The 13708-nt window shown below is 44.7% G+C and overlaps 1 protein-coding gene across 1 annotated transcript; it reads right to left on the reverse strand.

Annotated features, from left to right (window-relative positions):
• Positions 1-7899: 7899 nt before the first annotated feature.
• On the reverse strand, positions 7900-12097 carry LOC139153552 (zinc finger protein 135-like). The gene is made up of 3 exons (XM_070727623.1): positions 12039-12097; positions 11505-11565; positions 7900-9072 (listed from the first exon to the last, which is right to left on the reverse strand). Exons 2-3 carry the CDS (start codon positions 11530-11532, stop codon positions 7976-7978), a joined length of 1125 nt encoding a protein of 374 aa, XP_070583724.1. The 5' UTR covers positions 11533-11565; positions 12039-12097; the 3' UTR covers positions 7900-7975.
• Between the last annotated feature and the right edge of the window lie 1611 nt (positions 12098-13708).

Below are 13708 nucleotides of genomic sequence, written 5' to 3' on the forward strand. Positions count from 1 at the left end.
GAAGATGGCGGCTAGCCCCGAATGCCGCCCCCGCCCCAGTCTCCGTCTCCACCTTCGCCTCTGGAATGTGGCTGGGAAGATATGGGGATTTGCTGAGGCCACTATTGAAACTATTGTACTGTAATATCACACTGGAATTACAGCCGAGTCACTTGCCTGTTTGCCGCGAGAGTTGTGTCTCTCAACCCGAAATCATCCATCAGTATTATACACTTGAACCATCCAAATCGCTACTATCATCTGCGAGAGAAGTATAAGTTGTGGGCCATACACAGGAGAAGAAGAACCCCAGAAAGAAATCATGACCTCTTATTTACAAGATCAGCGGACTTAGTTAGATTTAACCAGTTTCATCAATTCTGGGTTATTGAGCTGCACGGTCCCAGGACGCTGAGATGCCGAACGTGGGGGTGCCGGGTGTTGGAAGGATTGTTATTCTCATTACCAAAAAAAAGAAAAAAACGAAATGTCACCCAGATTGTGTCATCCAGAGGTTACCAAGAGGGGATTTATGGCTGTGTTGGCAGAATGGAGCTACGAAGGGACGATGGAGATAAAGCCACTACTTAATGGGATTGAAGACTGTTGGAGGCTGTCCAGGACATTTGGCGAAAGCTGGAGCTCCCATAGAGGAAGAACCTGGGTCAATTACAATCAAGATAAAGAGACAGAACTTTTACAGTATTGGTCACTGATTGCGACCATCACTAAAAAGACCATTCTGTATTTATACCCTGAGACTCGGATATTTATATTTACCGTATTTTCCGGCGTATAAGACGACTTTTTAACCTCTGAAAATCTTTCCCAAAGTGGGGGGTCGTCTTATACGCCGGATACTGATTCCACAGCACCGTTCCCCGTAGGCTGCGCCCACGCAGACCAAAATACCGCCCCGCGCGCCCTTTTCCATGGGCGCGCAGTCCCTATCCCCCTGCCAGCCCATGGGGGGGCGGGGGCAGGTAGGTGCCGACAGTAGAAGGCGCTGCCCCCGCCCGATCCGCTCCCTCGCCTCCTCTTCCGCCGAAAGAAACGCGCCGAAGCTGCCTGCTTAAGCCTCGCATTGCTCCACCCTGCTTCGTCCTGCCTGTAATCCTCCGTTGTGTTTTCGGGGGGGGGAGCGGCGGGAAAACCCTGTGCTGGCCAGGAAAGCCGGGTTTGCTTTCCGTGAAAGCAGCGTGCCTTTTAAACACGCTGCTGTCCTGGACCTCTTTCCTGGGGGGGAGGGGAGTGGCCTCCTCCCCCACCCACCCAGGAAAATGTTGCAAGAAAGCAGCGTGTTTAAAAGGCGCGCTGCTTTCACGGAAAGCAAACCCGGCTTTCCTGGCCAGCACAGGGCTTTCCCGCCGCTTCCCCCCGAAAACACAACGGAGATCCAGGATGACAGGCGAAGCGGGGTGGAGCAACGCGAGGCTCAAGCTGGTACCGGAAGACCTCCGTTGTGTTTTCTGCTGGGGGTGGGGGGCAGGAGGACCTTCATGGCTTTTCCGGGCAGCTGGCTTGAGCCTTGTGCATGTCAGCAAAGCCGGAGACGTGGAGAGAAAGGAAAGAGAGGGAGGGATAGAGGAGAGGAAAGAAGGAGGGAGGGAGGGAGGGAAGGGAGAGAAAAATGAATGAGAGGGAGAGAGAAAGGGAGGAAGAGAGGAAGGAATGAAGAGATAAATATAAAGGGAGAGAGGGAGGGGAAGGAAGGAAAAGAGAAAGAAAAAAGTGGAAGGAAGAGAGAAGGAAAGAAAGGGAGAGAGAAAGAGAGAAGACAGGAAGGAAGAGAGAGTGAGAGAGGGAAAGAAAGAAAGAGTGAGAGAGGAGAGAGGAAGAGAGAGAGAGTGAGAGAGAGGAAGAAAGCAAGAGAGAAAAAGGAGTGGAAGGAAGAGAGAGGGAGAGAGAAATGATAGAAAAAAGGGGGGAAGAGAAATGAGAAAATGATTGAGGCAGAGAATGACAGGAAAGAGAGAGAAATAGAGAGAGAAGTGACTCTTGATTTAAAGCATATGGTAAAAGCACTTAAATAATAACAGAGAAAAAAAACCCCAGCCCTCACCTGTTTTTATTAATAGTTATGTTTTTGGATTTGCTGGTTGTTTTAGTTTTAATTTGGTTTTGTTTTATTATTAATTTATTTTAATAAAAAAGTAGAGATTTTATTTATTTATTTATTTATTTATTTATTTATTTATTTATTTATTTATTTATTTATTTATTTATACTCCTATGCCGCCCAGTCCCAAGGGGACTGCCGCTCAGACACTATACTTTTCCGCCGCTTCTTTCTTCTCCGCCTCGCCTCCGCTACTCCCGCTGCCACCTTTGCTCTCCCCGCCGGGGGTAGTCTTATACGGCGAGTATATCTCAAATTCTATATTTTAACTGGAAAAGTTAGGGGGTCGTCTTATACACCCAGTCGTCTTATACGCCGGAAAATACGGTAACTTCTTAGAACTTTTATAACTTTGAGAACTAACCAGCTTACTAAGCTTGGAGTTTGGCGCCCTCTTGCTGCTGCTGCTGTTTTATGCTCTTCCTTTTAAGAACTATTAGCAAATCAATTACATCTAGGCTATTTTTATATTTTTATATTTTTTGGTATATGTATTATATATTTTTAACTTTTTAACTATTTTTAGGGGGTCAATGTATTTATGGTATGAGTGAATGGGATTATTTTAGTAATTCTTAATTAATTTGTTTTTTTAAATTAATTACCTAAAAATGGATATCCATAATTACTGGAATGAATGGAATATTGTGAATGGAAATGAATGGGAGGGGGGTGATAGATGGAATGGGGTGGGTGGGTGGGATTATAATATGTATGAAATGAATGAATATGATATGAATGAAATTTCTGGCACACCAGATGCTGGAAGGGCAGGAGTGGGGGACACTTATCTCTGGGGTGGCAGAGGGTCAAAATATCCCGGTCTTGCTGGGGAGAGGCAGGTATAGAGCTAGCCGTTCCAGGGGAAGGAGGGATCGCTGCTTAGTAGCGATCCCTTCTTCCGGCTCCATGAGCTTAACTCAACGCACTGGTGATGAGTGCAATTCTGGCCCTGGGCTCAAGCTGTTGCTACTCAATGCCAGGTCGGTGGTAAATAAAGCTCTCTTCATCCAGGATTTGATCCTACATGAGGAGGCCGACCTGGCTTGTGTGACCGAAACCTGGCTGGGCACGGAGGGAGGAGTTCCTCTCTCGGAAATTTGCCCAGCCGGGTTTCGGATATGGCATCAGCCTCGACCCCAGGGAAGGGGGGAGGAGTGGCTATTATAGCCAGGGAGAGCCTTTCCCTGCATAGACTCATTGCTCCAGAGATTGCGGGTTGCGAGTCCCTCCTGGTGAAGTTGGACTTAGGGGTTCAGGTGAGCTTGTTACTCACGTACCTGCCTCCCAGCTGCGTGTCAACAGCCCTGCCTGTGCTGCTTGAGGAGGTAGCCGGGCTGGCGGTGGGGTTCCCCAGACTTATTGTCTTGGGGGAACTTAACCTGCCGTCGCTCAGTGAAACCTCTGGGATAGCACAGGAGTTCATGGCCACCATGACAGCCATGGACCTACGACTCATGAGGGGGGGGCATGAATGGTATTCCTCTCTGATACATGGTATTCCTCTCTGAGCAATTGACTAATGATCTGAGGCTAAGGGGCTTAGAAGTGCTGCCTTTGTCATGGTCAGATCATTTTCTACTGCGGCTTAACTTCCTGGCTCCAATCCTTCCCTGCACCGATTAAGAGGTTCTGCCCCAGACGCCTGATGGACCCACAGGGCTTTCAGAGGGTGCTTAGAGTTATTCCAGATACACTCATCCACAGTTCGGCAGAGTCTCTTGCTGAGGCCTGGAACAAGGGCTGCAGCGAAGGCTCTTGACCGGATTGCGCCGTTGTGACCTCTCCATGGCACTAGAGCCTGTAGAGCACCATGATTCAACGAGGAGCTCCAGGAGTTGAAACGCCAGAAGAGACGTCTAGAGAAGCGATGGAGGAAGAGTAAATCTGAATCCGATTGAACACTTGTAAGAGCTCATATTAAGAGTTACAAAGTGGCGCTCAAGGCGGCAAGATGCGCGTATCATGCCGCCTTGATTGCATCAGCGGAATCTCACCCAGCCGCTCTGTTTAGGGTGACCTGCTCCCTTCTTAACCAGGGGGGAGTTGGGGAGCCCTTGCAGAGTAGTGCCGAGGAGTTTAACACATTTTTCGCTGATAAAATCGCTCGGATCCAGGCAGACCTTGACTCCGATTGGATAGCAGAGTCGACTGACAATGAGTCAGTTGAGGTGACTGGGGCCCGTATTTGTCCACCTGTCTGGGAAGAATTTGATCTGGTGACACCTGATGAAGTGGGCAAGGCCATTGGAGCTGTGAGTTCCGCCACCAGCTTCCTGGATCCGTGTCCCTCCTGTCTAGTTTCGGACAGCAGGGAGGTGACACAGAGCTGGGTCCAGGAGATTGTCAATGCTTCCTTGGGGAGGGGGTCCTTTCCGACTCCCTATAAGGAGGCACTTTTGCGCCCCCTCCTCAAGAAGCCTTCCCTGGACCCAGCCATACTTAATAACTATCGTCCAGTCTCCAAACTTCCCTATATGGGGAAGATTGTTGAGAAGGTGGTGGCGCTCCAGCTCCAGCAGTCCTTGGAAGAAGCCGATTATCTAGGTCCTCAACAGTCAGGTTTCAGGCCCAGTTACAGCACAGAAACTGCTTTGGTCGCGTTGATGGATGATCTCTGGCGGGTCCAGGACAGGGGTTTATCCTCTGTCCTGGTGCTCCTTGACCTCTCAGTGGCTTTAGATACCATTGACCATGATATCCTTCTGCGCTGGCTGGAGGGTTGGGAATGAGAGGCACTGTTCTTCAGTGGTTCTCCTACCTCTCCGGTCGGTCGTAGTCGGTGTTAGTGGGGGGGGGTCAGAGGTCGACCCCAAGGTCTCTCCCTTGTGGGGTGCCTCAGGGGTCGGTCCTCTCCCCCCTGCTATTTAATATCTACATGAAACCGCTGGGTGAGATCATTCAAGGGCATTGGGTGAGGTATCATCAGTACACTGATGATACATAGCTTTACATCTCCACCCCATGTCCAGTCAACGAAGCAGTGGAAGTAATGTGCCAGTGTCTGGAGGCTGTTGGGGCCTGGATGGGTGTCAACAGACTCAAACTCAACCCTGATAAGACGGAGTGGCTGTGGGTTTTGCCTCCCAAGGACAATTCCATCTGTCCGTACATCACCCTGGGGGGGGAATTATTGAGCCCCTCATAGAGGGTCCGCAACTTGGGCGTCCTCCTCGATCCACAGCTCACATTAGAGAAACATCTTTCAGCTGTGGCGAGGGGGGCGTTTGCCCAGGTTCGCCTGGTGCACCAGTTGCGGCCCTATTTGGACCGGGAGTCACTGCTCACAGTCACTCATGCCCTCATCACCTCGAGGTTCAACTACTGTAACGCTCTCTACATGGGTCTACCTTTGAAGAGTGTTCGGAAACTTCAGATTGTGCAGAATGTAGCTGCGAGAGCAGTCATGGGCTTTCCCAAATATGCCCATGTTACTCCAACACTCCGCAGTCTGCATTGGTTGCCGATCAGTTTCCGGTCACAATTCAAAGTGTTGGTCATCACCTATAAAGCCCTTCATGGCACCGGACCAGGGTATCTATGAGACCGCCTTCTGCCACATGAATCCCAGCAACCGATTAGGTCCCACAGAGTTGGTCTCCTCCGGGTCCCGTCAACTAAACAATGTCGTCTGGCAGGACCCAGGGGAAGAGCCTTCTCTGTGGGGGAACTGAAACATCTCCCCCTGCCTATGTACTTTTTGTGCATGATATGACTGTATGTATGTTTTTATATATTGGGATTCCTTGTTTTTTAGACTTTTTAAATGTATTATTGTTATTTTAGATTCTAACTATTAGATTTGTCATTATATATTGTTTTTATCACTGTTGTAAGCCGCCCCGAGTCTACGGAGAGGGGCGGCATACAAATCTAATAAATAATAATAATATTAATAATAATAGTTATGTCATGGTGGCCAGAATTGGATGTACAGTTCTAGTTGTGCTGTCACTGGCATACTGTAAAGCAACTCTATCACTTCTTCTTATCTAGACCCTATGCCTTTGTTGGAAATACATAGTTACTTCCAAAGATATATTATAAGAAACTCATTGCTGGTGATTTGGGAAAAGGTGAAAGTGAAATAGTATTCAAAAGTACCATTTTGTATTTCGACAGTTGAGGTTTTGTACACCCCAATAAATTAGATTGAACTGACATTTTAACATATAAGAATATAATTACACAATCATTGAAGTTAAAATCATTGTAAGAGTTGGGAAAACAAAATATAAAAGCATATATAATATATAAAAAACATTTTAAAATTATATATTTGAAAACAAAAGAGAAAAGGAATGTCTCTTGTTGAATTTATTATACAGGAAGCACAAACTAAAAAAAAAAGTATAGATATACATTCCAAAGATAGAAAAAGCTTTCGATTTGCAGCAATAAAAAGTCAGGCTGATAGTGTTGCACCTGACTTTGTTATTAAAAGAAACAAGTTCTCAAGCCCAAATGAAATGGAAACATTCCCAGGCTAGAATCTAAAATTCTTCTTCAATCAATCAATCAATCAATCAATCAATCAATCATTACCACAGTCCACTAGATGGCAATATATTAGAGACTCCAATACAGAGGGGGGGAAAGTTTTCCCAAAATCTTTTAAAAATAGAGCTTGCAATGCAGCCATTATTATTCTTCAATATTCTTCTTCCCAAACCAAAAGTACTTAGCACTTTCTATCTTTAAAATCCACCAAAAATCTGCCCCTAAATCCATAGCATCATGGCACTAGTTCTGTCATGGTGACCAGAAGTGGACATAGAGTTCTAGATGTTCTGTCACCGGCACACTGTAAAGCAACTCTATCATTTCTTCTTATCTAGACTCTATACCTTTGTTGATACACCAAAGGAACTGTGTTGGCTTTTTTGGCACTTGTACCACAATATTGGCAGAAGTGTTCCTTGTCTATTTCTCATGTGGCCTAAAGATACATGCCTGGCCTTTTGGAGATCTCCCGGAGGCAACCACTATTTCCAGCAAACCCACAATTCCTTAACACAGTTTACAAATTGTTAAGGTAACAAAACAGAACACTTTGTCCCAGTTCCACATGACAGTTACCCAGAAGTAGACACCATTTTGACACAGAAGAAGACATGGCAAAATGGTGGCTGCTTCCACAACTCCATCACAATGCTCAGGCATGAATCCTAAGGCACAGTCATAATAACGGCTGCTTTCACAACATGCAGCCCAAAAATGTGTGTCTTACCCTCCATCCCAAACATGATGTTCAGTGAACTTCATAATGGTGGTGGAGGAGGAGGCTGTGATGCCTCGTGGGGTGGGGGTAAACCCTAAACATTGCAGGGATTCAGTGGGATAGGAAAATGCTTATGGGGACACTGTAAGAAGGGAAAGGCCGGTGGGCACCCAATATTTGGGAGAGTGGCTGCTAGGCCTCCAAGAGATTTCTATAACCTTGAGGTAGTCACTGTTCTGCTTAATGACTTGAACATTTGTTAACAGCTTCCTCAGAGAGAGAAGGACATGAGGATTGTTAAGCAAGGCAATCTCACTTAACAACATTGCAACATGCAACTATAATTGTCAGATCCCATTACAATTATATGTAGAGGACTACTTGTAGGGTGGCTAGGGAATTCTGGGCTCAAAATCTGGAGGACACAAAGGTAGAAGATGGAAAGTCCACCTGTGGGAATTCCATAATCAATGTACAAAAACAATACCCCAAAAACTTTTTGAGAAAACCCATTACTTCCAAAAAAATGAAATATGCAGAAACTGCAGCTAATAACCAGAAACAAGGGGTTAGCCCTTTTCCATTTTCCTTTTTTATTTACACACAAGTTTCTGACTGAAACTTTTCCCACAATCAGAACATTCAAAGGGTTTCTCTCATGTGTGAGACCTCTGGTGGTCTACCAGGCTGGAATTGCGACTGAAACTTTTCCCACAATCTGGACATTCAAAGGGTTTCTCTCCTGTGTGACTTCTCTGATGACTCCTGAGATGGGAATTCTGACGGAAACTTTTCCCACAATCTGGACATTCAAAGGGTTTCTCTCCTGTGTGAGTCCTCTGGTGTTTTACCAAGCTGGAATTGCTACTGAAACTTTTCCCACAATCTGGACATTCAAATGGTTTCTCTCCTGTGTGAGTCCTCTGGTGTTTTACCAGCCTGGAATTCTGACTGAAACTTTTCCCACAATCTGGACATTCAAAGGGCTTCTCTCCTGTGTGAGTATTCTGGTGTCTCCTCAGGTGGGAATTCTGACTGAAACTTTTTCCACAATCAGGACACTCAAAGTGTTTCTCTCCTGTGTGGGTCCTCTGGTGTTCTACCAGGCTGGAATTCTGACTGAAACTTTTCCCACAATCTGGACATTCAAAGGGCTTCTCTCCTGTGTGAGTATTCTGGTGTCTCCTCAGGTGGGAATTCTGACTGAAACTTTTTCCACAATCAGGACACTCAAAGTGTTTCTCTCCTGTGTGGGTCCTCTGGTGTTCTACCAGGCTGGAATTGCGACTGAAACATTTCCCACAATCTGGACATTCAAAGGGTTTCTCTCCTGTGTGAGTCCTCTGGTGTATCACCAGGCTGGAATTCTGACTGAAACTTTTTCCACAATCAGGACATTCAAAGGGCTTCTCTCCTGTGTGAGTATTCTGGTGTCTCCTCAGGTGGGAATTCTGACTGAAACTTTTTCCACAATCAGGACACTCAAAGTGTTTCTCTCCTGTGTGGGTCCTCTGGTGTTCTACCAGGCTGGAATTGCGACTGAAACTTTTTCCACAATCAGGACATTCAAAGGGCTTCTCTCCTGTGTGAGTATTCTGGTGTCTCCTCAGGTGGGAATTCTGACTGAAACTTTTTCCACAATCAGGACATTCAAAGGGCTTCTCTCCTGTGTGAGTCCTCTGGTGTATCACCAGGCTGGAATTATGACTGAAACATTTTTCACAATCAGGACATTTGTTGGTATCATCCATGTCTGTAGAATAGAAAGAAAATGTAACTTTTATCGTTTGCTGCAAAGATGTGAAAAAAGAAGTATACATTACAATGAAAAAAGAAACATGGCACTATGTTAGAATAATCTCTTACATTAATTGTGACTCATTTGACTATCGGGATACAAGGTCCATTATCCGTTCAATCACGAAATTCATCTCTTGACTTGTTTCAGTCAGAAACTCTTGGCTCTGCAGTGGGTTATCATCAAATAGAGCAGTGTTTCCCAACCTTTTTTGAGCCGCGGCACATTATTCACATTTACAAAATCCTGGGGAACATTGAGCGGGGGGGGGGGCTAAAAAGGTTTGGACAAAAAAACCCTCTCTTTCTCCTTTTCGCCCTATTTCTCTCCCCCTCCCTCTTTCTTTCTTTCTTTCTTTCTTTCTTTCTTTCTTCCTCTCTTTTTTGCTCTTTCTCTCTCCCTCCTTCCCTCCCTCTTTATCTCTTTCTTGCTTTCACTCTCTCTCTTGCATTCTTTCTCTCTCTTTTTCTCTCTCTCTCTTTCTCTCTCTCTTGCTTTCCTTCTCTCTTGCTTTCTTTCTCTCTCTCTTTCTCTCTCTCTCTCTTCCTCTCTCTCTCTTTCTCTACTTCTTGCTTTCTCTCTCTCTCTTGCTTTCTCTCTCACACACTCTTTCTCTCTCTTTCTCTCTCCCTTGCTTTCTCTCTCTCTCTCTTGCTTTCTCTCTCTCTCTTGCTTTCCTTCTCTTTCTCTTTCTCTCTTGCTTTTTCTCTCTCTTTCTTTTTTCTCTCTTTCTTTCTCTCTCTCTCTTTCTCTATTTCTTTCTTTCTTTCTCTCTCCCTTGCTTTCTCTCTCTTTCTCTCTTGCTTTCCTTCTCTCTCTCTTTCTCTCTCTCTCTTTCTCTATTTCTTGCTTTCTCTCTCTCTCTCTTGCTTTCTCGCTCTCTCTTGCTTTCCTTCTCTTTCTCTTTCTCTCTTTCTTTTTCTCTCTCTTGCCTTTTCTCTCTCTTTCTTTCTCTCTCTCTTTCTCTCTTTCTTTCTTTCTTTCTCTCTCCCTTGCTTTCTCTCTCTCTCTCTCTCTTGCTTTCTCTCTCTCTCTCTCTCTTGCTTTCCTTCTCTCTTTCTCTTTTGCTTTCTTTCTCTCTCTCTCTCTTTCTTTCTCTTTCTTTCTCTCTTCCTCTCTTCCTTGCTTTCTCTCTCTCCCTTGCTTTCTCTCTCTCTCTCTTGATTTCTCTCTTGCTTTCCTTCTCTCTCCTGCTTTCTCTCTCTCTCTCTTTCTCTCTTGTGCACCACGCTGGCAACAGAGAGAAAGAGCGGAGAGAGAGAGGAGGGCGGCTTGCCGGTCTGCGGCCCCCTGGATCAGCGGCCCCGCATGGCCCCAGCACGGACTCCGCCGTCACCTTCGCCTCCGCCTAAGAGGCAGCAGCCACATTCACCCCTTCGCTCTCCCAGGTGTCCATGGCGCTCAGCGCTCGGCCACGCACCGCCTCTGGGTACCCTGCCCGACTTCTACCTGCAGGAACAGGTGGTGGGGCATCATGAAGGGCGGCGCTTGAAGGCCACCACGGCGCTGTTGTTGTCATCACGCTGCAAAGCCACGCAGTCCTGGATCGCTTGCTGCCTGGGAAAGCGGCGCGCTTTTTAAACGCGTGCTTTTCAAACGCGGCGCTTTCCTGGGCAGCCAACTTTGCTGGCCGGAGAAGGGAGCGATTCAGGACTGCGTGGCTTTGCGCCACTGAAAAAGTTTCTGCGGGGGGGGGGTTCCGAATGGCTGTGCAGGCACACCCCAATGCAGCTTAGAAGCAACAGTGGCCAGTGTCCTCCCACCGGGCCCCAAAAGCTCACTTGCCATCACCGCCAGGGAAGCTCCAGCCAGGCCGGGCTCGCGGTACACTGGTTGGGAAACACTGAAATAGAGTAAGGTGAAAAACAAATTATGGTATACCCTTTTTCTTCAATTGCTATGAAGAGGCTAATTAGCAGCCTAGTGCTGCTAATCAAATGTTCTTGATGAATTATCATCAGTAAGCGTGACTTCATCTATAAAACCTGAAGTTCTAGGAATTTGCTGGTCTCTGCCACTGAGGTTGTGTTAAATGGCAAAGAGGAAAGATTTCAGTGGGAACCTTAGGGAAGCAATTGTTGTGCCTCATCTACAATGCATTTAGAAAGTATTCAGACCCCCCTTCATTTTGTCAATTTTGTTATGCTACAACCTGATTCTACATTTGTTAAAATTTGTTTTTTTCACATTAATGAGAAAAAAATCATACTAATGCCATAAAGACATAATGAAAACAGAAGTACTGCATAACATAATTGACAAAAGTGAACAAACACCCCCCCCCCCCCAAACACTTTCTGAGTGCACTTTATGTGAATGTTCCAGCAGTGGAAGATTTAAAGAAGAGATTTGACAACCATTTTTCCAAAATGGTATAGGTTTCCTACCTGAGCATGGGTTTGGACTAGAAGACATCCAATCTCCTCTTCAATTCTGTTATTCTGTTATCTGGGAAGGATTATAAGACTATTTCAAAACAATTAAACTCCATCATTCTACATTTCACATTCATAAGCGGAAAACATTGAAGACAATTTCCCATCTTCCCAGGAGTGGAAATTCTCGCAAATTCACCCCAAGTTCAAAACATGTACTGCCCAGAGAAATTACAATAAATCCAGGCATTACTTCTCAGGTTTTACAGGCCTCATTTACTTTGTTAAATGTTAAAGTTCATGACAATATTATTAGAAAAAAGCTGAACAAGTATGGTTTATTTGGAAAGGTTCTCAAGACAAAGTCTCTTGTTTCTAAAATCACCTTACAGCACAGCTGAAGTTTGCAAAGTTACAAAGGGAGGAGGAACATGTAGCAGCTACTCACACGCGTCAGCCTAATTGCCTCTCTGCTTCCACCTCATGGAGGGAACCAAACAGTCCGCCTCCCTCCCAGCCTCCCATTACGATATATCCTCAACTCACCTTCCAGATGCCGTTTGAGGAGAGCACACAATCTACTAACCACGCCACTTCTCTCACCGCCCCTACAAACTCAACCTCAGTGTCCTCACCCCCTCCAGGTGGATGAGGTTTGTTAGTTAAGTGACCGGGTGGGAGTGACCAGCTTTTAAAATGTGTTGAAATTCACTTAACAAGGCTCTTGCTTGGCAACCAAAATTTTGGGCTCAATTGTGATCATCTCTCTCTCTTTCTCTCTCCTTTCACTTTCTTTCTTCCTCCATTCCCTACCTTCCTCCTTTCTTTCTTTCTTTTCTAACTTGCTCCTCCTTTCCTTTTTCTTTCTTTGTCTTCTGCCCTTACTTCCTACTTTCATTTCAAAAATGTTTCCAAATACATCGCCTAACTGTTGGAAGTGCAAAAAAGAAATTGGTTGTTATTATCATCTATGCTGGACTTGCCAAAAAGCTAAGCTTTTACTGGAATAATGTAGAAAGATGGTTAAGGGAAATCACACAACAAGAAATTAAGAAAACTCCAGGATTTTTCTTATTAGATATTACAAATAATAAATATAAAAAAGAAGTACATATTACTTAATAACTCATATTTTAGCAGTTGCTAGGATTGTCTTTGCACAAAGATGGAAAGAAATGGAAATACCTAAAGAAGAGGAGGTATTTAGGAAAATTATAGAATGTGCAGAGCTGGACATGATGACGAGACAGTTGAATAATCAAGAATAATCAGAATTTTATAAAATTTGGCAGAGGGTCTATATCTGGTTGAGTTAAAAAATGCTTAATGATGTTAATATAATAGTTAAATTTATTAGATTGAAATGTTCATAGAGTTTTGTAATAGATGTGTTTATTTCTCTGAACTGATCTAACTTATAATAGTTTTTCCTTTTTGTATTAAGAAGACTTCTATTCTGAGCGGAGCAATTGTAGCTCCCTTTTACATTATGTTTTTTGTCTGGTCCTTTCATGTTTGTTTGTAATGTTTTGTTTTTCATTTGAAAATAATAAAAAAAATTCTCCTTAGTTCTAAGTTATTTCTCTCCTTGCTTAGTTTCCACCCATTGCTTCTTGTTCTACCCTCAGGTGCTTTGGAGAATAGGTTGACTCCTTCTTTGTGGCGACCCCTGAGATATTGGAACACTGCTATTGTGTCTCCCCTGGTCCTTCTTTTAATTAAACTAGCCATGTCCAGTTGCTGCAACTTTCTTCAGATATTTTAGCCTCCAATCCCCTAATCATCTTTGTTGCTCTTCTCTGCCCTTTTTCTAGAATCTCAATATCCTTTTTGCATCGTGGCGACCAAAACTAAATGCAAGATTGCAAGTGTGGCCTTACCAAGGCCTTATAAAGTGGTATTAACACTTCCTGTGATCTTGATTCTATCCCTCTGTTAATGCACCCTAGAACTGTGTTGGGGTTTTTTTGGCAGCTGCTGCACACTGCTGGCTCATATTTAAATGGTTGTCCATTAGGACTCTAAGATCCCTCTCACAGTTACTACTGTTGAGCAATGTACCTCATATACTGTACATGTGTGTTTTGTTTTTCTTGCCTAAATATAGAATCTTATTTTTTTCACCACTGAATAACATTTTGTTAGATAGCGCCCATTGTTCCAGATTGTCAAGATCCTTCTGTATTTGGCACCTATTTTCTGCAGTGTTGGCTATT

This window comes from Erythrolamprus reginae, chromosome Z (genome assembly GCF_031021105.1).
Source record: "Erythrolamprus reginae isolate rEryReg1 chromosome Z, rEryReg1.hap1, whole genome shotgun sequence".
NCBI classification, from domain to species: Eukaryota; Metazoa; Chordata; class Lepidosauria; order Squamata; family Dipsadidae; genus Erythrolamprus; species Erythrolamprus reginae.

Excerpts from the sequence above, each read along its gene's own strand:
- LOC139153552 (XM_070727623.1), bottom strand. The coding sequence starts at position 11,532 with ATGTCTTCTAGTCCAAACCCATGCTCAG. Across the intron at positions 9,073-11,504 it reads TAGTCCAAACCCATGCTCAG|ACATGGATGATACCAACAAA; the intron begins GTAGGAAACCTA and ends TCTATTCTACAG.